The sequence below is a fragment of the Mizuhopecten yessoensis genome, unplaced genomic scaffold (assembly GCF_002113885.1).
Source record: "Mizuhopecten yessoensis strain PY_sf001 unplaced genomic scaffold, ASM211388v2 scaffold11171, whole genome shotgun sequence".
NCBI lineage: Eukaryota > Metazoa > Mollusca > Bivalvia > Pectinida > Pectinidae > Mizuhopecten > Mizuhopecten yessoensis.
In genome coordinates, this window is record NW_018408915.1 from 1,425,900 (window position 1) to 1,453,554 (window position 27,655).

General features: G+C 34.3%; 1 protein-coding gene across 1 annotated transcript; it reads left to right on the forward strand.

Moving 5' to 3' along the window:
* On the forward strand, positions 1-27,632 carry LOC110467348. The gene is made up of 4 exons (XM_021524462.1): positions 1-296; positions 18,948-19,073; positions 21,236-21,452; positions 25,283-27,632. The coding sequence occupies exons 2-4, from the start codon at positions 18,969-18,971 to the stop codon at positions 25,324-25,326; spliced, it is 366 nt and encodes a 121-aa protein (XP_021380137.1). The 5' UTR covers positions 1-296; positions 18,948-18,968; the 3' UTR covers positions 25,327-27,632.
* The last annotated feature ends 23 nt before the right edge of the window (positions 27,633-27,655 follow it).

Genomic DNA, 27,655 nt, shown 5'->3' on the forward strand with positions numbered 1-27,655 from the left:
GAAAGCACTGGCCTGATGGTGTCGCCTTACGCTGGGTATATAAGTCCGCGAGGGACTCAACAGGCCAGTGTGTGTAGGATTTTCTAGAGGTATATACGGTCAAGAGGAACTAGGCGCTTTACTGCGGAGGGGAGGAAACTTAACATCTCTTGTTCCGCATCTGTATTATGACATAACGTTTCTCGGCGAATATTGTGTGTAGTGTAGGTGAAATATAATTTCAACTCGACTACATCAGCTAGAAGAAAACAAAGTGTGGTTACGTACACAACATCACAGGAAGAAATACATACGTTGTAAGTATTATTTTATTTTTAGTATCTTTATACTTTCGTTTTTGTTGCTGTTGTTTACTGCTACTGCTGCTGTTTTAATTTAATGCTAGCAAGATTTAACACAAGTTATTATCTATATTAATATAACTGTTACCATATTATATTCATATTATAACATTTCCGTTTCGTATGTGATCGTTTTTCCATCTGTTGGTGTAACTAGTGTATACATGTACAGTCTTACGTATAGTGCTGAGGTTAAATGTCACCACGACTGGAGAGAAACGGAAGATGATTTAGGAAAGTAATACGCTTTTGCGGTTAGCTTACATGTACAGTGTATGCGTATCTATTTCAATACGTTGATAGCTTTTTAAATGTCAGTTATTATAAATGTATTGTCTGCGCTCGCGATCCCATTTCTGCTTGTATAATCTATTAACACTATACGATGTATCGCATTTGAACTTAATTGATATTTGTTGCCTTTCTTATTGTTGAAAATATATTGATTTCGCACGCTTCCCATAAAGTAACAATGCCAGTAACATCTCCTATATGAACAAATTATGTACAAAACGCTCGATAGGGGTTCCATGGGCGCTTATACATAAACATGTATCTACTATCAGTATGAATATAATTAGTTTAAAGTTTGATTCATGTTTCAATTATCCGGAAATATTCGATATTCCGGAAATTTATCCGGAAATATACGATATTCCGGAAATTTATCCGGAAGCCAACTTTCCGGACAAGCGTTCTCTTCAAGGGCAGAATTGTCTAGAGGTTAAGTCTTCAACGCAAACGACCATGGTTCGATTCCGTTTCGGGCGTGAAATTTATAGTATTATTACGCACCATATAACTAATTTTGGGTTCTTCGCTAATCAAACAAATCGGACAAAACTCAAATCAATGGGTGCGGTATAAAGGTAACCTTGTAAAAAGCCTTTATACATCACTGTAGGAGACGGCTACGGACGCTTGAGATGGCGTTTACTTCATTTTTAAACGATTTAACTTATGGTGTTAATTGTTGAAATTTTCACGGGGTTTTTTTCGGTGGTGGAGGTGTTGCATTTTTGGGATTCTTGAAAATATAGATAATAATACAAAACACCACCGTTTTTAACTAATGTCCATCAATGTATCATTCAAATAGCTTTCAAATAAGAATGTGCATCAATTTGTATCGAATATAATTGAATTTCTTTTCTAAAGAAGTGGAATTATGTAAAACGGGTGCTGATATGGAAACAATTTCCTTTGTGAAATAACTGACATGAACCAAATTCCAGTGGAAACATTTAAAACGCATTCCACATGTAATGTATAACCCATAACTCAAAAATGATTCAATCCCCCCATCAGCCATTGGCATTTCAAACAGTAGGCAACACACTTTCCATAATATTCATTATAAACTTGATAACGCAATGTTAGCTATAGGGAATCCCGAAGAGCGACAAGTTGGCTGTTATGCCAAAAACGATATCACTTTTTCATGTGGAAGTGGAGTTATTTTAGGGTTGTTGTCGGTTTAATTTTTGCCGACCATCATGTCTGATGCGATGTCAATTACAGAGCTCGTCCCACATTCATTTAAATAGGACGATTCGCTAGGCCAAAAGTGTAAACGATCTCAATATCACTGCAACTGCATGGCTATTGAGGTTGTGAACATTGACTCGATTCTGCCTTGGTTTGTCCTATTTGTTTGCGTCGAATTCCTGCTTGCTTTAGGATAACGTATACTTGTTTTCGTACTGTCGAGTACCATACTTAACTGTCATTCTGGAGCTAATCATATTTAACTTACGGCAATAGTTTTCCTCACTTGACCGGTAGTTTATACCTTATACTTTACCGACAGTATAGAAATTACCATTCTTTACTGACAATTTATATCTTACCGTTCCCTACTGATAGTTTGGAGTTTACCATACTTTACTGACAGAGTACAGTTTACCATACTTTATTGACAACTTTGAGTTTACCATACTTTACTGACAGTTTAGAGATGACAATATTTTACCGACATTGTAGAAGCGAACGCACAACTATCCCTCATTAATGAGATATTCCTAATACATCGTTATCATTATTAAATGAAACCTTGAAACCTCGTTATTTCGAGGTTCCTTGAACCGACTATCGGGGAACTGTCGAGATAAAGAGGTATCCCTGATAATTGCTCAATAAGTCTTTATTATTATTAAATGAAACATTGGAACCTCGTTATTTCGAGGTTCCTTGAACCGATTGTCGAGATAAATGAGGTATCACTGATAATTGCTCAATTCATCCTGCTAGTTCAGATAAATGCACTACTAACAGCGTCTTGTTAATAGCTAAGGTAATTATAAAAGTAATTCGAGATTTCTGAGGTGTTCGTAATAGGAAGATTTCGTTCACTTTCATTCTTCATCCATGATCTACGATAGTTTTAAAGGTTTACAATTTCCTGTTGTGGCATGTAATGCAAAGCAACTGGCTCCACCACATACGTATATCCGCATAGCCTGTGTTTAGATATCGCTCTCTCGCAATCACCGCTGCTTCGTAATCAGTAGTTTTACGCTTGCCAGAAATATATCATCAATCTTCTTGGACATTAAAACTTATATCTGTGTATGAAAATGTTATACAATACATTTTAAGTAACGTTTACTATCAAATTGGTAAGTTTAGGGGTGTTCTTTCCCCTTGAAGTAGGTTACTGCATTATTGGTAATTTAAGCGATGCTCATATTTTCTCTTTTCCACTTTAGATAGGTTACTGGCAAACTGGTAGTTTTTGCGGTGATACTATTTTTCGTTTGTTTATGCACCCGCTTAAAGAATTATTTTAATCTTAAAATGATATGTATGAAAAAGGGCTTTCGAATAAAAAGAATCTAGTCAGAATCCTTAATTTTCTCGTGGCCTTAAACAATACGTTCATTAGTGAATAATCACTTAATAGCACTGACAATCAATAAGTATGTTGTATTTGTCATTTGGTGATTTTAATGATTAAACGTCCGTCGTATCGTTATTTCTATGTATTTTTATCCGTAGTTCTCCCTGACTATTCTCGCTCTATTCTCCCATCGTAGCGCTCTCTCACAGCCAATGACTATACTAAAAATATGATAGTATTAAATTCACACAGGCTGCCTTCGCCAGCGCGCTTTCAAACTAAACAATTCATACTCTAGCAGTCGTTATCTATTCTCACTCTTCATACTGCAGTCATACTCACTCTCTTCCATTCCCACTGGACCGTCCTTTATCTAGCTCCTTCACGCTGTTCAATTCATACCCTATAACTACACTGTAGTACAGAACGGTTGGTGGTTGTACAAATGCTTCATAGTGCTGACTCAAAGTCTTCAATTTTTACTGGGCCGTCTTCTCCGTCACTCTCTCTCTCTCTCTCTCTCTCTCCCTATCTCTCTCTCTCCATTTCATCATATTACTTCACCAAAGAACTCTACGTTTGTCATAGTACTACATGTAGCTGATTGTCTTTAATTCTTACCAAACCTTCTTCATTATTGCTTTCCTAAGATTATTCCATTCATACTCTTTGCGTCATATCATGTTTTAGTTATTTGTTGTAAACCTTTTCCTTGTGCTTGCTTGACGTTTTCAATTCGTACTAAAACTCGTCGTCAAAATTTGCTCTCTATTATACTCATTAGTACTACCCCAGCCCCTGCGTATTTTATGAAGAATTTACCGACTGCTTTTTTTACTACTAGCTTATCCCCCCTCCCTAGTGTAGAACTAAGTATCGGACATCAAAGTGATCAAAATTATAAAAAGAATATTTTTTTAAGTTATTCAATATTTTAGAGATAAGGGGTCAGTCTAACTCTTCAGTACAAACTCATCGTAGTATTAAACCGTCTACTGCTATCCAGCAGTTAATAGCATAGCTCCATTACTGTAATATCTGCCAGGCTGTCTGTGTACTCCAGCATGTCTGTAGCGCTCTCTCACAGTAGTAAATTTACACTGTATTGCACACCGTACGTGAAAGTGTTAGCGTCGCTCGCCAGCCTTTCCTATACGCGCGTGACTGGAGGATATAAACACACAGTTGCATAAACACTAGGGCACACCTGTCAGTGGATGTTTTTTTATGGTATACATGAGATTATGTAAGAACTTACAAGATATACCCTAATTGAATACGTTTTTACCACCTAAACAAAAAGTCTTACTGAAATTGATTGCATCGAGAGAAAAACATGTTTTCTTTGGAAAAGAACGGTATGCAAGACCAATAAATGCGATAACGAATATATGCAAAGTTCATGACCTACTTAGCAATACAGATTATAACGCATTTTCAAATATGGGTCACATTATTGGTGAAGGTCATGGGCAAACATGCAGGCTTGATATTCTCTGTACACATAGGAAATAATTTGCCCTTTACAGGTAAAGTTATATGTTTTCATAACGCAGAGCATTCTTGGCAAATGTTGAACTGCAGCTAGTATTTCTCGGTTTACACATAACTGATGGTGGTCATGTTATTATGAATAGAAAAAAAAGGCCAACAGCATACCAAATTTGATCTATGCCTTATACTCAAAGCGTCCCTATCCTTTTTTCTGGTAAACAAGTTTCATTATTTCATCATAATGTAGAAAATTCATTGATACAAATTTCTGTTCTGACTGGATTTTTTTTGAAAATGGTGGAAGTTCCGCAAGCACGCAGACCGCTTCATATATCAAATACGATAACAAATCTTAGGTATATAACATTATGATCAAGCGCTTTCATTGAATATGGCACCTACCGAATAGTAGAGTATTCCCAGTGTTTTATAGAAATCAATAATTGATATTTATATTACATAATTGTTATAAAAGTGAAATAAGTATCCATGAAATTATTCGTATATATTTCAGGCAGAGCTCGGTAAGAAATATTTTCAGAATAATGTATTTCCGGATATTCCGATATATTCAGATTAACATAAATCCCCCTTTTAAAGATCAGGACAATCGTTAAATGTCATTCTGCGAAATGTATCATATTTCAATTGTCATTGTAATAAGCAGTAAAAATTGCTAGGCGGACAAATCTTCCGAGGAAAAGGAAAAATAAAAATTCTGTGTTACTATGAATTCTTCCTTGTAACACATTTTACACTTATAAGTGACCTTCAGAATTGGTGTTTTATCCCCTTGTGGTATATTGATTTCCCGCGAAAAGAACAAATACCAAAACAAATGTCACTTTACATCCACCAACTTGAGAAGAGTCGCGTACTTAATCCCCTATTGTCTGACATCAGATTACCCAATTTCCTTAGGATTAGGAAATGTATGTTCTCGCATTACGACTGGTTTGATACCGATCATGTGCGTCAAACGCCTTGAATGTGCTTGCTTGTTTTTTTATAAGAAAACACCAACAGGTTCACACCTACCTACTCAGTGAGGAAGCATAAGATAAAGTTGAATCTATAAGGTGTTCCGGTGAAGTTGCGCTATTTCATATATCTTTTAACCTTAGTTTTGACTTTGGGTATGACGTAAGAATCTCTTGCAATGCTTAACTAAAAGACGTGAAAAGTTATCAGTTTTGTACGTTCAGATGCGTCAGGATTTTTTTTATCTTTATTTATGGTTCCTGAATGGAAGTAAACATTTAGCAGATAAACAAAACTTCGATAATAGATATGAAGAGTAGTAACACTGGCGTCTGTGGTAGAGCTATGCTATAAATTACATGCACATACAAAAGTTTTATGAATTCATGTTTGTTGGTTTGTTGGGTGATTTCTTTACGTTTTGGACATCTCTAATATCAGAGTAATTATAAAAACGGTCTCTGGAATAAATCAAGGACATTCATATAAGAAATAACAATTTTAAGATATCACTTCATCTTATTCTGGTAACGATCTTACAGTGAGAAAGAACACTGTGAGCAAAGCACAAACAACAAAGGCTACCATTTTAGGCGCTTCGTGTTATCATGTGGTGTACTGCAGTCGACACAGTAATTCTGTAATTATAATTGGTAATTGTTGTGACGAATAAGACAAAAAAAAAAGACAAAAAAAAAGGATAAGCGTCTTTAGCTTTATCGTCGACACGAGTCATGAAAATCTAGGTCAAATTCTACATACAGTCAGAAATCTTGACAATTATGTTAAAATACGGAAAATGTTTGGGAAATTAGAAATTACTGCCTTTCGCTGTATTAGATACCAAATACTTTTCTTTTATAATAGCAGCTATTGACGATTGTGTTGTTGTTGGGGTTTTTTTTTCATTGAAAATTAAAAAAGTGTGTTCTTTGAAGCTTCTAGTTGTCTTTTTGACAACAGTTGTTCTATTATTGTACATAAGCACTTCCGCTGCATACTGTATTTGTACCACCCTCTTGCTCTTTTTTCTGTTTTGGCGGACTCCTGATATTCTTTGATTATAAATCAGGATCTTTCTTATTTGCTTTATTGCACTTCTGTATTTTTTTCTGGTCGACAGTGGTTGACTACTAATAACCTGTAATTATAAATCATCATCTTGGTTGTTTGTTTGTACCCCGCTTGCTTGTTCTCCTCGTAAATGGTCGTCTGCTAATATTCTATAATTATAAATCATTGCCTTGATTGCTTTTTTGTACATGTAGCACTCTTACATTTTCTGTTTGGCACTTGTCGACCATTGATGTTCCGTGCATCAGTACACAGTCTATTTGGAAGATATCTGTGGTTAGTGCCGAAACAATAAACAACGGAACATGGTCCCATAGTATTACCACTATCAACGTAAAAATGGATTCTTCATTTAAGACTCTCAAGCGGATTGGACAGACGAAGTCTATTATGATTAACAATGCCTTATTAATAAGAGATAACGGTCGTAAATTGACGATAGTTTACCCTCCCTCAGGGATTTAGTTTTAGTATATAATATAGCAACACCAAACGAAAGTCTACCTTCCCTCGGGGACTTAGTTTTAGTATATCATATAGCAACTTCAAACGAAAGTCTACCTTCCCTCGGGGGCTTAGTTTTAGTATATCATATAGCAACTCCAAACGCAAGTCTACCTTCCCTCAGGGACTTAGTTTTTACATAACATACAACAACTCCGACCTATTAGTAATGATTGTATATATTATATTTATAAGTATGTCCTTAAATTCTGAAATTCATAGCTTGTTGGGGCTTGACGACCATATTAAAACAGCTGTTATCACTCAATAACGTGAAATAAAGCATTGGGTTTCAAAACTTTATTGTCGAAAATCAGTTACACGTCAATTTCATCTCAATAAAACGATCAAAATTGAAATCATATCGAAATCCAATTTTCAGACACAACGTCTCATGGGCGTTATGATTGAATCTAGCATTACTTCAAAATATGAAATGAACCGCTTTTTTATCGTGTATAATACATTTAATGATTTGTCAGTTTCATAAACATTTGGCTGATGAAATCGATCTATCTAAAACAATTAAAAGTGACATTCAGAATAGTTTTACTGTGAATGCGCATGAATCGAAAGGTCACTTGGCTGAAATAAGTGTACACTCAAATCAGTTTTTTTTTTACAGTATATAAAAATATCGAAGGTTTATTATTCTTACATAAAAATAATCAAACAAACAGTATATTGTTTAATCTCTCATGAAATGCATACCCACTGTTGAGTTTTAAACAGCTATTACGAATATTCGTAATATGTTTTTTGAAATATTTAAGTACAGATGACACACCTAATTGCAGCACATGAAACGTCTTTCGTTTCTTTCGTTTCTTTCGTTTTTTTCATACAGTATCTTCCTCGGCACTCATCTTGATATGACTTACTGTTGAGGGGACATTGAACCCGAACATTAAACCTCTGACTTGACCTGATGCACTGGAAGCTTCTAACATATAACATTTTCCTTTTGCACAACTCAAATATTTTAGTTCCCGTCCAATGTCTACCGGAACTGGTGTGACGTATTTCTATTTCCTGTGAAAGGAAACGCAAATGACATAAAATCCCTTACTTCCCGACATGACGAACTTCGAAAATGACATTACGTCCGGAAAAAGAAATAATTCATTATAGCATTTAACCACGTATGTAACTTGCAACAAAAAGGAATTTGCTGTTTGAACACTTCAAATTATCGTTAGTTGGGCTATAACACAAATGAAAACGCTGATGCCAATACAAGAAATAGCATTCATGGAGATTTTGTCCGACACAAATAAAGTAGGTCACAAAGTAAGTTTGCTGTTTCATAACATTAAGGAAACTAGAATACATTTCATCAGCCTAAGATCGATTTTTAAGTCCAGTTTTGTGTAGTTCTTTTATTGCAAGCAATGGTGATCGTTTAAATCGTAAAATTATTACCTTCATTCCGCCATAAATGTCAAATATGTTTACTGAAAATGCATTTAACGTTTTGAAACATGAATATAATATTTTAATATATCTAAGTTATAACCAGATTGTAATACGTTGCTTGTATGACGTAACTGTTCCGTGACATGTCTTTTTGAGAAAGGGGTGTCAACAATTGTAGGCGTAAAGGGAGGAGAAAAATGAAATGATTGACATTATATCTCAACGAATGGCATAAAAGGGGGTTTTACAGATATGTTTGTTAAACACATCAACTATATCACATAAAAGTTTCAATTCCATTCCAGACAAAATAAACTTGGTGATTTCTTCGCTGTGAAGTCTTTGAAGTTTTCTGTTCTTTTCATTACGTCATAGCCGACTAATACACGTATGCATATCAACCAATCACCATCGCGCTGTAAATAAAATACCAAGACATCTAGAATTTAGCGCTTAAGGCTAAAATATGGAATTTACGAATACATATCTAAAGAAAAGGAAGAATTAAGAAGTAGGTATTGGCAATGGCTATTTAATGTTAATCACTTTTATTTTCACATTAAGATGCAAGGAGACTCAATAGAGAATTTAAATCATACGGGATAGTATAACAGTATTGTAGATAATAACTTACTAATTTTGAAACAGCATTCTGGCAATCATGAATACAGGTATTTATGAATAAAACTTACATGTACATGCATAGTTTGGAAATAAATGTAGGAACGACAATAAAGTGATTTGAAATGTTATATGATTTTGTAAATATGATCACCAGTTATTGATGGCTTGTTACTATAGACATACTATTTGTCAAGATATAATTAAATGGTATATACATGTTTACATGTAGATGGAAATAGGAAAGTTGTTTACAACTGATTCACATTTCAAAACACGTCGATTTCCAATACTGTTCCAACTAAATTAACAAGGTCAGCTGAACTCGGTAATTATTCCCATTGTTGTATCCAAATTGCACGTGAATTAATTCCTGATTTATTATTTCTACAAGGTCAGACAGTGTTCAGCTTACATTTAAAGTTAAATATGCAAATGTAATGCCTATTAGATTTGCAATACTAAAGCCGAAGAAAAAAATCCGGATTCTAAATATCGTAAAAGAGAATCAAGCACAAACACGAAATAATGCCTTATTTGGGTTAAACTAGAACATATGATTCAGTAATTGTTAAGCTTGTTAAGCTCCAACAGCAATGACTTGAAAGCCTTGTCCACTTAACAAAACAAGAAATCTGATTTTCTTTTTTGATATTTTCCTCAAAATCTGCTGCTAAACGATAATAGTTCGTTTTAATTTATTTATATAATGCTTATTGCAATTTTGCATATTCTAATTTTATGAATTTATGAATTTATGAATTTAATGAAAATACATTTTCGTTTTTTGTTTTTAATTTCCTTAAATGCATCTATTAAGCTTACGTGTCATTGTTACTGATTAGTCCCGGCTTTGATTGCTCGATGATACATCAGCTTAACGTCATTAGAGTTTTTTTTTAATCTCTGATTTTTTCTTTATTATTTGTACTGAAAAATGAAAAAGTCCTGCTGTTGCATTAAAAACTTTCAGGACCAGATAAAATACTATGTATGCATCATTATATTTGCAAAATATTTTGAATCAATGTTAATGTGAAGATTAATGTTGGCATTATGGTAAGTTGCCAATGCTCGAAGCATACTATTCCCAAAGCTGAACCAACCGAGCATGTGCTAATAGACCGGTACAATAGTATTAGTGATTGACTAGGGTAAATGGATAGTAAGCATTCGGTGTTGACAATGTTTACATGGTCGGGTCGTCTTCAACAATCGTCTCGTTTACGCATTGATTGTCAGCCATTTAGTTTAGGTTCGATGTCCTGCGCTGAAAGCTTAATGGCTATTGAAATTGCACTATCCTATTTCCCGTATGACGTACCTTGCTATGAACTCATTGACAACCATTGTAACATTTTAGACGGTGTACGTACAATGATGTTCAGAAGCACTGGTAAACAAGCATAATCTCAAGAACGTTGTGCAAGCCTCTCACTGTCACAAAACTGTTCGGTGACCTTGGTAGCGATGTGTACATCGTAGTACCGGAAATGGTTCTAGTTTTATCAACGGAAGAAGATACCGCATTAAAAGCATTGTAAATATACGAACGTCTGTGTACATGAAACGTACCAATCCCTTATCATCCAATTTAGTACATGTTATCGTTTCAATGGTATACCAGTAATCTTGTTTTGCAAATCTCATTCATTCACAGGAGACTCATATTACAGTAAACCTCGATAAAATGCCCTTCGATTATCGGCCACCTTCTTCACTGCCAACATATAATCAATGTCCCTTTAATGGCTTTTTCCTGAAGAATTCTTTCAGGCGTTTACGTCAATTCATTGCCAAAACCCTTTAATACGCCAATTTGTTATTAAATTATGGCGTTTTAACGAGGTTTGCTTATTTTTTGACAGCTGCTTTTGTCATTTTTTTCTGATTTTGTTCTTTAAATGCAGCAATATTTTACTTTTTATTAACTAAATGGTTCCAAACATTACATATATTTGTAATAACAGGCAACACAAATAACCACAATGAGTTCATATTTTGTGTATCTCGTTAAGTGATGTCAAGATATACGTGTCTATATACTGGCGTGATATTCGGTTTTGCAACTTGTTGGATACATTCCATATTAACCACCACAAAGGAATCCCTTATATCTATAACGTAAAGACACAAGATTGATATTTTATCATAATGTTGCCATCAAGTGTGTTTATATTAGGGTCAATGGGCGGTAGTCATCCTTTCCGCTGCACCGGTGTCACATTGTGAACCAAATAAAACCGCAAACATGCACCGCAGAAACGACTCTTTCAGGAACAAACAAGTCCGTAGACTAGTCAGCTTCACGTGGTTCTATGATACAGAAATACATATCAAAATAAAGCCGTAAATAAACCGAAAACAATCATATATTAAAAAGAACAAAATTTAATAGCATTTTTCTTTGTTTTAAAGTATAACGACATTTGATTTTTTCTTTTATTATTTGAGTGTTTTTGTTTCAAGCTTATCACGTAGCTTGAATTGGAAGTTTGTAATGATGAGGAATACAGACAAGCGTAGTGTAGAAAGGTCAGGTTTGATGTGTTTTATACCTCCCGTTACCGAAGAGCTTGAACATTAACCCCTAGAGACAACTTACAAGAACATTTTTAATCGTAACATCTTCGGTATCAAACAATATCATATACATAACATAAATAGCAGTTCTAACATATTTATAGCTGTAGATAAGGCTAACAGAAATACGGTCTTGGCGCTCATTTTATTGCCTCATTTTCCCTCAAAAGCGTATTGAATGTAGAATCAAAAATGGCTTGATAAGTAAGCGTTTCTTAAGGATGCCTGTTCCACAGCAGCGTGTTGTTTTCATCTACACAATCACCTCCCTTAAATTTGTTTTGGACATACCTACAGCGCAGTTGGGCCAGGACACTTCCAATGACTGGGTAGCTCTATTGGTAAGAGCAATAGTGCAACGATCTGAAGCGACCAGGGTTCGACTCCACCTAATCCTTTAGATTATTTACCCTTAGGAAACTGGTATTGATTATGTTTTGTTAATTACATCTTTGTTATTTTTATTTTTTTATAAAAGTCCGGCAAGGTATGGTTTTCTTTTCAAAAACGATTGATCAAAGCAATAATCATGCCGGCAAAAATAGTCTTCAATGCGTAACCGTATTTGGCAGTGGTACGTCGATCTTTGATAGATCATATTATTAATTATTCCCGTTTTTCTCAAAATATGTCCTTGAACTAAAAAATGACCAAAATGATAAAGAAAAGAAAAAAGCATAATATAATCCAACAAGGCGAAGTGTGTCTATTTATGTTAAGTATGTTTTTTATACTGTTTTCTTGATTGTTCACACTATCTAAATATAAATCTAAAAGGCATCTTGTCCTGATCATTTTGGAATGAAGCCGACACTAGCAATAAACCAGCATGGCTGTTTACACGTGCTAAGAGTTGTGTTAACATTGCCTGCCATCCGTGATTAATGCTTAGCCAAGAGCTGGAGAGGTCATTGTTTCAATAATAAAAGTTCAAGGTCGCGTGTCAAAGGAGTTGGCGTTCCCCTAATGTATTTCTCATCAGAATTCTTATCCCACTAGACCTGGTAAATATTAACATTCTTCTCACAACTTCTTTTGTTAACAGGTGGCTTGGGTTATGAACTCATTATGTGAACGAAATGAGTGAGGAAAGTTGTGCTACATTATGTAAATATAGACTTCTATAAATACTGTCGTAAATACCTGTAACAGGTGTATCTAGTTATAGGGTATATGGAATATGAAACATGCAATTCCCATTAAGCCCCTGCTATATACTTCAAATTACTTGTTTTTTGCAAGAAATATGTTCATATGCCCTTCTGTTTCAGCCATTGTTTGATTTCTTTTTTGGTTTTTCATCTCTTTGACCCCTGGCATCACCGATGAGTCCGTCAAGTGGTCCCAACATTGTCTCTTAACGTTTACTTTCATAGAATCGTTCTACAATGACGTTGGCTGCCTCTAATACATGTAACATACCTGCGTAAACCCGCGGAATGTTCTCTGGGTAAATCGTCATTTCCGTCACCTCTCCGACACGGGCAAAGATAACCCATGGCAACATGCGTTGTAGATTAGTTAATTGCAAATAGCTAAGGGGATGTGTTTGTCTTTTCGTGGTATCCTGACCGTCTAATTTGCAGTTGTGAAACAATCATTATAAAATCGGTCGATTGTCTCCCCCTATACATTTGTAGGTCACCTGTGTCATGATTCATTTAAGTGTTTTATCTGACAGGGCCTATTTTATGCACTGCGCATTACTATTTACAGCGGTGAAGATAACGAGCGTGTAATACTCCTACTCAGTTCGATACTGTCATCAATAATACGCCACTATTTCGTTTAATACGTCAAAATAATTTGCATAACACTTTAAAGGGACAACATTTAATGAGGTATAGGCGACGTTGTATTTCTACGGGGAAATACATCATTTGCAGATTAAAAGGATATTTAATTATTCGAGCTAAAACACGTCATCAATCAGGTGGAAAATGTCATGTCTCCCGAGGTAGTTGATTGTATCAGTTGTAAATAGCAAAGTAAATATATGATGGCGACAAACAAATAAGCTACGTTATCTCTAATAGTTCTAAATACGAACTCATAAATATAGATGAAGAAGACTAACGATGGGAAAAAACAATACTGCGGTATCATGTCACTAGGCTAAAAGTAAAATCAAAAACTGATTTATGTAACTATTTAGAGCAATGTTCCAATAAATAAAGTAGTCATGTTTCCAACCGGAGATGCTTCAGCCTACGCATAGGAAAGTTGACATTTGTCAACAACCATGTACATTATTGACAAGACACAGCATGCTTGATGTAATTGTCTGGTCTTCTTGTCGTTTTGTTCGTTGAAAAACATTATATCATTTATTTTCCTTTTATCAACTGGGAATATATCTTTTGAATAACATTTTGAGAACAACATAAATTTTAAGTACCCGTTGATCATACAATTAAGTTAAGAATGCCAGTGTTTGGAACCACAATATGAACCCTCACAAAAAAGTAACGTTAACAGAAACCAAGGAACATGAGGTTCATGCATTTATGAATGCCATCTAAGCTGGCATATTACTGTAAGAAAGGAAATATTTGCGAGCTAAAAAATCACGGTATGACACTTCAAAATGTTGTCGGTTAATTCTCGCATTTTGTAAGCTTATCTTGCAGTACATGTGTATTTCATTGTCATTCAATACATTCACGAGAACTTATTTTTGCGCCGAATCAATTAACTTGAAAGTTGCGAAACAAAATTAAAAAAATAAACATTTTATTAAGAGCGTCATGATCTGTTTCATTAATTTCCTCTTATAATTAGAAGTTTCAATATCGCGTTTACATATGATTCATATAACGCCTTTCAAACTGGTTATGTTCTAGCAGCATCATCTGTGATTTTTTTTTTGTGGAATATTATTTCATTTGTTATGCTATGCAATAATTCAAGAAACGCAGGCGGCTGGAAGATTATTTGTCAATGCAATCACATTATCAATTACGTCAACATCCTTAGAAATACTACCAATCACCATAAACGTCGTGAATCGTTCTCTTTAGTTCAATAATGTCACAAAACACTTTTAATCTATCAACCACAAAAAAAATGTTTGCATTTATTTACCGATTAATCAGACAGGCACAAACGTCGTAAGAATATCCAGTAACGTCGTAAATCGCCGGGTATCGACCTTTTACGTATCACTCCGCCGTCTGATCAATAAAACTTGTTCGTGAATCCCCCGAGCCTCACTTACATATAAAGCAAAACAAGTTAATTTCCGTCAATTCTATTAAGTAACGACCAATCTTTCATAACAGGAGTCTCCCTTATTTATCGGAACTGAAGTCTATACAGAATTTCAAAATGACAGCACAAATTTTCATGTCTGTCAGGAAGAATTATTTTCATATTATTCAAATATTTTCGTGGCATTCAGATGAAAACCAGAACCAATCTGTGGATTAATGTAGCTATAAAAACTACACTCGAAACAGCGCGGATAAGGAACATCAAATCGTATCTGTTAATAAATCTATCAAAATTAATCGTTTGAAGCTTCACTTTTTACCATTATATAGAAAGCATTCAATTTCTCTTTCCTAGGTTAGATATGAATTTCGGGATGATCCGCGGTGTAATGAATAAATATGTTTGCCTAATCGATAGCCGTTACTGATAAAGCACGCTGAAGAGGATCGTCCTGTACGTACGGAAACTGTGTTTTGGAATGTAATACACAGTAGTATTATTGCAACGCCAATCCCATTTGCTATTCAGTTCATACGTAATCATCAATGTTTACAGAAAATCTTAATAGGCTTTTATACAAATATGATCTTGCACCATGATTCCCGTGTCCTATTCAAAATCTCTTTACTTTATCCTGTTTCAATTTTAGATCTAAAAGTTTAATTTATAACTGAGATTTTGATTTAACTGTGGTTGTATTTAATCAATATCATAACCTAAGAACATATGGTATCGTGTTTAAATTCTATACTCTTCTGTATTATCTGGTGTTAACATAATACATTTTTTTCTTGTTTACTATTCAAGAGCTGTCAACAATTATATGTCGCCAGTTACATCATTTCCGGTTTATTTTATAATATGTAAATTATCCTTTTAAAAGCAGATTCTGCCCAAATAGGTTGACACAAATCCTAAATGATATGAAAACATGAAACGATTTTCTTCAAAACTGTTTTCCCTCAACAAGGCTGTATTTGTTTTTAATCTAGATCAAAACATGTTTATTTTTGGACTTTAAATGATCCCAATCCCTAGAAAATGACAAAACGTATTACATTGCTTTAAATTTTAAAATCTTATTACATTTTGTATTTTAACAAGCTAACAAAACAATGATGGTCAGTACTTGCGCATTGTGGTTCATTCCTTTACTACACTCTTATTCTGAATGCTGCTATCACGCGTGGCCACCACTAACCCGAATTTGAGGTCAAACTGAAGAAACAATGTTTTTATTATCACAACTGAAAGCAAAACGCATCTGCGTAGGGATTCGTGGAGATCTTTTGAAGGTACTTAACTCGAAAATGTGTTTAAGTTGGCGAACATGTCGAAATTTTCATCACTTTCATAAATTTCAGTTAACTGTCTTGGACGCAGAGCTTTATCTTTTGCCATTGTTACAGTATCCGTTATCGCCTCCGAACCTCATAAATGTAAATAATGGAGTAAACTTGGGTCATTATCAATGGCAAATAATTGACCACATTAATATTTTCATTAAAGATTTAATTTGTTAGCAAACGTGAAAGAAGGTTTGCCGTGCTGACAATTTTGTTGCAATAGTCGGATAGCTCTCAGTGTTTCGAGTAATAACAATAAAAAAAAACACAAAGTATTGCCATAAGTTCATGATAAATATATATCCTGTTATTAATACTAACGTATAACTATATTTAGAACCTCAGATGAAGCAGGTATTGGCTAAATTGTAACCACGAGTTATCTTCCGTCTGATTCGGTCGTTATCAGCGTTTGTTCTGTAGCGTGATTCTCGGCTATCAAACAAGCTCTTTGAATGCTCAGTACACCTCAATTACTCTTATGAAAAGTGCATTTGAAGGTGAGGGCGCTATCCTCGTAAAGTATGATGGTTATATTTGTTCTATACATTAATGGTTTACAAAACTAAAGTCCTTATTTTAATTACTGATAAATCCCGTATAAATTACGCGGCTTGCAAATAGGTATGATTTTGAAACCGAACAAAATAGTTTGGGATTGATTATAATGTTTCTCTGAATTTATTTATAGTTTGTTGTCGATAATGGAAGCCCTCATTTACGTACAGTACAGAAAGGCTGTGAAAAACGACAAATAGTCTACTCAAATATATAATGATATAACACGTAAGGGAATCACAAACACAAAGAGTCTAGCCTTAAAAGTATTTTATTGTGACATAATGTAATTAATTTTATATTATTTTCTTAATAATTGTGAAATTAAGCACATATGTTGAAATTATCCTACCTAAACTTATAAAAATGTTACTTTTCGTCAAATATTTGTAATCAAGTTTGCGCACAAATCCAAAACAACTTAAACGTGGATAGTGATTCAGACGCAATTTTAAGAAGAACTGAAGAAATATACACTACATCATTTGGTAGCCTACTTAACCCTTTTATCTCTTCCTTTTGTATGACATGAAGGTCGGTATTATTTATCATGTTCTCACTTCCTCTCGGTATGAGAACGTGCCATTACTTAGATTTGACCTGAATTTGATAAGCGAGTGTCGTCGACGAATAACACGCTTACTCTTCAGGAACACCTGGTTTTATTCTACTTGTACTTTTTTTTTTTGTCTCCGTGTAAATCTTTCATTTGCTCATATTTCGCTTTAGTTTTATCGACTGTGAGTTCGAATTATTATTTTGGTTAACATTTCGGTAATATTTTGTTCTCTCTCACCACCGTAAACAAAGGAAAGTTAGGATCGGGGCAGTTTTACACGAGAAAACAAGTACACAAAGGTCAAACGTATTTCTATGTTCCCTGGATAAAAAATAAATAAATAAAAAAATAAAAAAAATCGGATTCGCGATTAATAAATAACGAAAGGGATTACCCAGCTGGTCACAAGAGGGTAACTATTTACGCAATAACATCGAATCGACTTCAATGAATGCTCGTACATGTAGCAGTAACGTTACCCCAGATAGGTCGTTGCCAATCCTTACACTTTCTAAATATTTAAAAACTTGTAACGCTAAACTTTATGTAAGGGTGACTTTTAATGTACTGACAAGGTTCTGGGGAAATGTGAGCCTGTTAAGAAAAGACCATACAACATTGGAGATGTATTCCAAAGTTATTTCAGTCGCGTTTGACAAATAGTCACACAGACACCATCATGCTAATTTAAAACTCGAAGTCATACTTTATTCTGTTGTAAAAGCTCTTTCCTTTATCGTTTTTTTCATTCGATGCTCGAATTTGCCCTTTCGAATCAAATTTTAAATTCAGGTTTTGCACTTATGTGATAATGCATCAATATTGCTCCATCCCTCACAACTAAATACGTCTGGTTCTCCAGTAAAACGTGTATCACCAGTTCTTCCTGTTTTTTCAATTCCAGACCATCCCTTTCTCTAGACGAATTGAAAACACGAATTTTCCATTTTCTCCTGATTTCGAATCACTGTTCTGTCACAATGAGCAAGAACGAGACAAGGGAAAGGCTTTTAAGCCAAGGCGTATTCGGATGTAACTTGGTAAAAACAACGACCATAGAAATAGATAATAGTTATTTTAATCCAGAATTTAATTTTAGAACGAACACCTTGGCATGATGCATGGCACGTTTATGCAAAGAGCAATATTTTAAATATGGTTTTTTTTTTTACAGATGTTTAGGAAACGATTGACTTTAATAATTTGACCTTGTGTATCACTAAGCAAATAACATTAGACAGATGCGTTTTCTACTTGAGATTGGTAGCGTTGTTGATAAGATTAACATTAGCAGCGAAGGAGTGGCATATCTTGTCGATGTCAGAGCTGATTATAAAGCGTGTGCGTTATGGTCCAGGATGCGACAGTTGGTTCAAGACTCGTGTGAATTATAAGTCGTGTGTATTGTGTACTTTCAGGCCCTAACCTATCATACAAAGATGATGCTGCGAACGTTCACAGTACTTACTTGCTGTCTGGTAGCTGCTGCCTTCACGCTGCCATTGAAAACGGACAGTAAAGACCTAACGTCATCACGACAAAAGGTGAGCATTGTTTTATTTGTAATATATTTCTTTTAATATTTCTTTTTGCGATATATTTATTTTCGCGGAGAATTGACTTCGTATCACTTTTTAAGGTTATTTGTTTTCAAATATGTTAACAACATATTCACATTGGTTATGCTTCCTTTCTTGAATTGTCATCTCCGCGGTTAATAAGTGTTATGAAGAATCTAAAAAACGATTATTCGCGAAAAATTAAGATTTTGAAGTGACCAAAAATTATATTTAGATAAAATGATTGATTCGTAATTCTAATTTAACGCCACACCAACATAATATGGACACACAGTCTGTAAATAGCCGCGGTTCTTCCTTGTGTATTTAATCCCTCTATTAGCTTTTTTTTAATTTCCTCATCAGGGTTTGCATTTCCGACAGATGCATTATATCACCGTGGACATTTAATTTGTGGGGGGAAATATCGCAAGGTAACCCGAAATGGTTTAGATCGCCAAAAGACAATTTGTTATCGGTAGCTTGTTTCAAGTTAGTCTCTTTGTACGACTCTATAACACAAGACGGGTGAAACGGGCGTAAATAATTTGAATTTGTTAATTAAAATTATGCCTGGGAAAGATAGCAGCAGTGTTTCTCTGTTTATGGTTACGTTTTCATGAACCGATCCCAAACTAGAAAAATGTTGATTTGATTTTATACTGCCATGCAGTCTTGTCGGAAAGGCGTGTTTATTGTTTAAAAATGGTCTCATTTAGTGGTATAAATCTTCTCGTTCATTAATTGGAAAAAGCAAGTTTAGGACATTTAAATGTCATTCCTCGTATCATCTAAGGTTCGTAAAATGCTAATTGAATATCGATGTAGTATAGAATGTCTTTATTTTTATTAAAATAACATACTATTCGGTTTTTTTTGTCTCTTTCACCTCTCCTTGATATGTGTTTTTATTGAGTGACGTTTCCGGTCCATATTTATTGATCGTCTTTTTCTTGTTTGAACGCTTATTTATCTCGTAGTCAATATCCCCCATGATCTCTCATATATATTTATAAGAGTATAAGTAAGTAATTTTCGTATAATCAAATCTGAAACATCTTCATCGTTCGTGATCTATGGATACGTTCGGAATACCTCTAGATTGTAGGTGGGGGGAGGAAAACCCGGAATGAAGTAACCGACGGTTTTTCTTATTTTTCTAATAACATTGCACAAGGTAGCAACGTTTAAAGCATCAAAGTTTATAGTTAAAAGGTTTCACATATTTTTTGCATACCGCATGATTCAAATGAACTCCTGGTAGTAATAAGAGTTGCTATCCCGTGGTCAGTGACCTTGCTAATGACTGCGTGGTGTACTTCCAATCTATAAATAAGTCAGACACACACTTGTTTAGTTCCCATCGCAGCGTGTTAACGGTTACGGCAAAAATTAAAGAGCAACCCTGTGGCGCGTTACCAAGCTCTGTAGCACGAGCGTTTTTAGAGTGCGCTTGGGATGAATGGGGTTCGTTAAGAAGACTCCCTTTGCGCGTATCGTTTTTTTGTCTTGACAATTAGCCTATTCAAATTTGTGGAGAAAATATCCAAATAATGCTGCATTCGGTAGCGTGATTAGGACACCTAATTTTCAATTGAAAATCGCGTTGTTCCCCTTTGCAAATGGAAACGTGTTGTTTAACTCATTGACCCCTGTAGTTTCATAATGAACTGTTCCAACCTTTGAATTGGAAGGGTTCAAATGTGTCTTTAGGGGTGAATGAGTTAAGACCGTAGTTTTTTAATATGGGAACATTTCACTGATCTAAATAAGGATTCACCTTTATGTTCGGAAATTAAGGACAGTTGGACTAAGGCATTAGGTATCAGTTGAGATATATTTATCCCCAATATAAGAAATGTTAAAGATTCGCAAGATGTTTTAAATATTTAGAGTTAGAGATTTATATTTTGAAACTCGATTTCACTCACATGATATACCAGATTTTTTGTATTGAATTTATCCAAAAATAGTTTAAATATGATTTTTTTAGTAAAACATGTTCGTCAAGGAATACGAATCGTTTTTTGTTTTTTTTTATAAATGCTGCATTGCAATTAGGCAAGGTTCTGTACTATGTAATGTTTATGATCCTTAGGAACTTACCATATGAAATAATATTTTCCTGTTTTTTTCATCTTCTATAGCGATCGAGATTTGGTGTTTGGGATCCGTACGGACACAGGAAGAGATCGAGGGTAGACTTTTTTGACAAACACGATTTTAATTTTGATGGATTTTTGGATAAATTAGAACTCTCACTCATGTATCTAGCGAATGGTGCGTCTTGGGACGAAGCGTTGATGTTCGGAGAGCAACAATTACGTCACGATCTCGACCATAACGGAGTATTAGACAGATGGGGTAAGTTTCCTTAAGTTATATGAAGGTCAATGTACTGTAGTTGTGGGTTGTATTCCGTCTTTTCGTATTATAGAGCTATCTGTTCTTGTGAGCAGGTATTGATTGTTACGTCATTAGTTTGTGTGAGAAAATTACGTCGTTTTCTAAATAAAAACTCTCACAAACAAATGACGTAAAAAGCAATACCTGCTGACAAGAGCAGATAACTCTGAGAGATGGAATATAGGGTTAAACGTCAGATCAACAGCTAAAATCTTTTAAGGAAGGTGACAGACGCCTGCATCTCTCTACATGTTTCCGGAATGAGTGACTAATGTGTGGTACATTCGGATTCGTGATTTTTCCTCTGTGGTTTCAACTTAGGGGGCATTAAAGAAAAAATGATGTTTTACCCCCATTACAACATTTGGGATCTATTTATTATCTTTTTTTACTTTCTCCACTCTTCAGTGTTGCTTACTAAGGCTCCCATTTTGATTTGATGTTAACTTATGGCAGACTTTAAAACCTAAACAAACAAAAAAGAGTCGCCCCGAAACACCAAAATTAACAAACCATGATTAAGATTTGTTAAATTTCCTCTTTTCTGGAGAAAAAAAAGATGCGTCATATGTCACTAGAGGGTGTTAAAGATCTTCACCGATTGGCCGTTGCATGGCGGCAACATCGTGCGGTAACCAGCTTGTGTCATATGTTGTAACTATTTAGCGTTTGTGACGACTATTATCCACCGGAGGGTATTTTTTATGACACTGTGGAGTTTTATATGGAATTTAATTTGTGGTTGACTCTTAAATACAAACGGATGGTATAGTGTTTTTACGTAGCTTTCCATTCTGTTTCTCGACACATAAAAATCAAACATGTTTTTAATTAAATAATGGCTTCGCGCTCTTGCATATACAAAGTCGCGGCTCCTTTAAGACTGATGCGAAACTGCGGCTCCTTTCATAAATTTATTACATTGTTCTATTTCCTCTCAGAGCAGGAAGTTTATAGTGTCAATGTCCTATCGGTGTTTCACCCATGTGAGCAAGTATGAGTAGATTTGATTTGATTATGGAGGCATTATTTAAAGATGTTTGTTAGAGAGTTTCTCATTTGCAACATCCTTTTCATGCTTGGACAGTTAACGTTGTAGCAATATGTCTGACAAACCTCAAGAAGATCTGCCGAAATGACAAATTAATTAGTAGTTTACACTTTGAGTTAATATCCCGTTGGAAAAAAAGGAATTCTAATTTATATAAATTTGATTGATGTCGAAATCATTTAACGTAATTCCCTGTGTCAAACTGTGTTTGTAACGAGCATTGCTACGTAATTGTAATATTCGGAAACACAATTTGGCCCACACGTGATTTGCATGGTCGGATCAGACGTTATAGTTCAGATAGGCGGCACATAAACTATTCATTAACGCAGACACTAGGCAACATTCTAGTCAATCATTTTCTCTTTGATAAGAAATAGTGTGTGAAGATTGCAAAATACATACAACGCTTAAGCTTATCTGACCTTGTACTAAAAAAACAAAAATCTGTTTTTAGTAACACGGTTATATTTGGGCTAAATGTGGTTATTGATAAAAGAACACACATTAATAACTATATAGATGTATACCTTTTGATGAACGCAGTTTTTATCGTTTATCAGATCTTTTTAATGAAGACATGAAACGGTGCCATTTGTCAGGTAAAACGTTCATTACGTCTAGTTTACACGTTTATTGAAATCGGGTGTTAAAATTATTTCGCAGTTTGATTCTTGTTTTAGAATTGTATTTCAAGTTTCTATTCACAAAAAAAAAAAACTTGGGTTGCTACCGAATTTGTTTAATTTCCATTAGTTTCAAAACACAGCAAGGTATAATTTTCAATGTAAATTCATGAAGCACAATAAAATTTCGACAAATGCCGCTTGTTACATTTGCTACTTCGCTAACAGTAACGTTTTTCTTTTTAAAACAATTCTAACATGTATATATATATATTCTTTAGATAAATTTCCCAAGACTCTTCTTTAAATATCCATCAATGTATAGGCAACCCTCGTTATATCCAACATGTCGCTTTACAAACCGCCGGCAGTGTAACGAGGGTGTACACTGTATGTTTTTCACTCAACTGAATACAAAGTTACATGTTCTGAACGGGCAAACATCGTATATTCCAAGCATAAAACACCAACATATATTTATCAATATGTATACGGGCATTATTCAAAGCAGTAAATATTATTACTCAATGACCATATTTTGAAACGGAAATGGATAAAACATAGCGTGTATGCCTTTGTCTTATTTGTATATCAAAACAATCACGTGACTTTTCTTTCCTCCGGAAGTAGCTAAACTTAGTTATCCTTGAATCATTTGATCTATTGTGATGTCTGCAATAATGTGCCGAAGCCGAAATTTGATAGCATTTGTCCAATAACTGGACTAAGTAAGCTTCCTGTAATTATGAATTACAAACCGTTTGATTGCCATAATACGGCATACATCTGAGGAACTTTATGTCAATTACACTCTTGTGAAACTAATACCGAAATGCAAGCATTCATCTGACCAGGATCTTGTCAGTTTGAATTGAAATAATGTTTGCCAAATTTTTCGTTTCATTTGCCTTTCAATAAAGGTTGTTTTAGTGTAAATATATATAATACATGTAAGAGTGAGTAAACGTTGTTATTATTAAAAACGTGTGTAAATATTGTGTATATTCACTGAGAAGTATGACAAAATAAAAGCTGATAGAAAGTTCCCCGGATCGGGACCGTCCTTGGAGACCAGATTATGTGACATTGTTTACCAGTGCCTCCAAACAACTAGTAAACAAGATAATGCAAGGTCGTATTTGAAGCGTGATTAAGACGAAAACTTCAGTTTCAAGAGATCAAATTATTAACTCAAGTTCTTCATCTTAAACACCATAAAACATGTTTCATTTAAAAAAAAAAAACAAGTTAAAGAATATATTTAGTAAAACTCAATACCGTTTTAGCTTAAATTAAATCATAGAGTATATTTTTTTTCCAATTATGTTGTTATCATTTTTTCTTTGTTAAGCTGTCAATGCGAGGAATTATTTGTATCTTGAGAATGATTTCGACCGGAAGCGATCAATAAAAGTTATGAATGAAATGGAACATGGGAGAAAAATACGCGTATTATAAGGATACCAGCCTGTGTACCGTTGTTGATTACGACTGTTTTGCACGAAAGATGACATGTCGGAGTTTCATTGATCTTGCACTGTGTCTCGTTTTGTTAAAACAAAGAGATCCTATAAAGCTAGGAGAATCATCCACGCAGCAATAAAAGATGTTGACTTTATAAAGATCATCAGGAATGCTTTATCACCAATAGTCTTTATGAGAACTCTCAGACAGATACAAGATTGGTTGACCTTCTTTTTTTTTATTGAGATTAGATTTTTGTCCTTTTCTGTCTTCTGCATTTTGCTTCATGATTAAACGAAGACATATGAATTCCAGAATGCAATTCCAATGTTTTGCAAAGTCAGCTAGATGCATATTAAAGCATTAATATATGATACGGTTAAGGTAGAGAGTCAATGCGATCATTTTTGTATCTCCGGAAAAAGAAGAGTTCTCTTTTGTGTAGATTTTTTTTTCTGGCATTTATAATTTCCTAAAATAAAAACACTCTGCTACGAGGAATCGATACCCGATTCTCTCCATGATAACGCTGGAAGTTTATGCATTGTGCCACCGATTACAATATTTGCTTTATTTCATTTTTCTTCAGCCTGAACAATGATTTATAAGCAGGAGATTTACAGATTTTTTTCTTTTTCTCTTTACAGAATTTCTCCGAGATAATGACCTGATGCCCTATTGGCCGTATTGAGGACATACCCCCATGAGATAGCAAAACGCTGAAACTGTGGAAGCAGAATCAGGATATGTCGTCTGCACGTGATACCAGCAGTCTCCATGGAAACGCAAGGGTTCATGTGTTTGACCTCGTAAAAAAGGAGACAGAACTTGCCAACGTGAAACTGAAAAGTCTTCTTCGCGAATTTTTGAGGAAAAATACAAAAAAAGCAACAAAAAAAAAGGAAATCACAAATATTTTCCATGAAGAATTTTCCAAACTATGGAGAATACTGAATGACATGTCAATTGATGTTTATTTTATTGATTTCTAGTGCTAAATAGGTATTATGTTGGTTACCGTTTTGGGTCCAGTTGTGCTAAGTTTTGTTAGCTTGATGTGAAAAATAATTATTTGTTGCAATTCATGGATTTTTTCGATCATATATATGTCTTCATATAAACAAATCATTTTGAATCGTTGAGCATATATTTCTGTTTACTGAAAAGTAAATAAAACAAAAAGTTGAAAACTATCGCATTCAGCTGACCAAGCTTTAACAACTGGGCCATGGTGTCGATAAACAAAGTGCCTATACGAAGACCGACTACTTCCGGTCTTCCGAATGAACTTCCGCTTTTTTATTTCTTCCTTGATGATAGATTCAATATGAAACTCGCGAGCGGCACACTGTTCGAGTGATGCTATTCCAATCAAGGAGAATAAAACACCTGTTTAGTTATTTCTACAATCAGCAGGAAATACTTCGATATTAATTATAATTGCAGTATAATTAACGTCGCTCGCGTCTCTATGTTGAACAAAAACTTCACTTTAAAGAAAAAGCTATTCTATACGATAGATATCTTAACCGTCGTAATAAAACTAATTCCAGGTTTTAAGAGTAGATGTAAATTTGTGTGCGTGGGAGGTCTTGAGTACATTACATATTTTATTCATGTAGGTGTTCATTTTACATTTAACATAGAGAGATGTTTTTCTTTTTTTCATTATTTTATTTTCATTATTATTTCAGAGAATACATTTTGTATATAATTTGTTAGATATTGACAAATCAAAAGATGTGTATTATTTAACCAAAGATAATTATTTATTTTGTGTTGTAATTATTATATGAAAATAGATGTTATATCAGTATGACATACTTACGGTGAGGCGTGTAAAAGGGTTGCTCTGACTGGATAATCATAATGCCACTGTCGTTATGATAGATGTAAAGAATCGTGCAAAATCCTTTATCGAAAATAAATAAATCGGTTTTCATTGGTCGTTACTTTTTTTCAAGAGAAAACTAAATCTGAAGCGAAAGTCAAACTTCCTTAAAATAAAATGTGCAAATTTAAAAAAACGAACGTTGTGTTTGTTACATGTATCACTTTATATCGAAAATTCACAAATTTGCTCCATGTGTTGAATTCATTGAATAAAACACATAGTGTTTTATGTTATTAAAAAGAGGAATAGATTATCAAACTCGTCGAGTTTTAAACATGAACTTTCAATGCATAAGATCTCCGGCGTTGGTATTGTGATATATATATGTGAATTCGTTATAAACGATTATATATATATTTACAATATAACTGATAACTATATAAAGAATAGCTCAAAGGCAAGTCGTCAAACACGTAATGCAGAAGTTACATATCGTTTATTTGAAGCGCGTCCTTAATGGGAGATTCAGCTATAGTTATATTTGTAATAGTATCTTTAAAATGGCATATATGATCAGCAAGGCACGGGAGGCTGAATCATAAAAGGATGTGTGTATTTCCCGCCATATTATCATTATCAATATTCAGACTTACAAGTAATAAACAATCCAAGTGAAATTCAATTCGACAAGGAAACAGAACCAAAGGTTTCAGCACAGAGAAGAAATAAACTCATAATTTTAAGTATACGAGTATCATATATATTTATTATCGAATTATTCGTCATTCCTACGGAAATAGGCGAAAAAGGCCGATTCTTTATTCGAAAATTGACGGAAACTTCCGAATCGTCATGGGCAGATAACTCTGTATTCACACTGAACTTGCTGACTGAAAAAAGCGTGAAAGTGAATGTTCATGTACATTGTGGAAAGCCGAATATGAATGCGTTTTGAAAGAGGTCGATATATTTACTATTTTGGTTTTTTTGTGTTTGTACTCACCTGAAATTATATTCAACAAAATATCGCCTTTCCATGAATTTTAGTTGTATCTTTTTTTCACAATTCAATCTGTTGGTTTAATTTGTTATATTTCTTTTATGAAAAGTTGAGTGTTACTAGATGATGAAATCGTTACAATTAAATATTTTCGGAAAAAAAATATGTATGTCTTTTTTTATTCTA

Excerpts from the sequence above, each read along its gene's own strand:
- LOC110467348 (XM_021524462.1), top strand. The coding sequence starts at position 18,969 with ATGATGCTGCGAACGTTCACAGTACTTACTTGCTGTCTGGTAGCTGCT. Across the intron at positions 19,074-21,235 it reads TAACGTCATCACGACAAAAG|CGATCGAGATTTGGTGTTTG; the intron begins GTGAGCATTGTT and ends CATCTTCTATAG. Across the intron at positions 21,453-25,282 it reads CGGAGTATTAGACAGATGGG|AATTTCTCCGAGATAATGAC; the intron begins GTAAGTTTCCTT and ends TTCTCTTTACAG.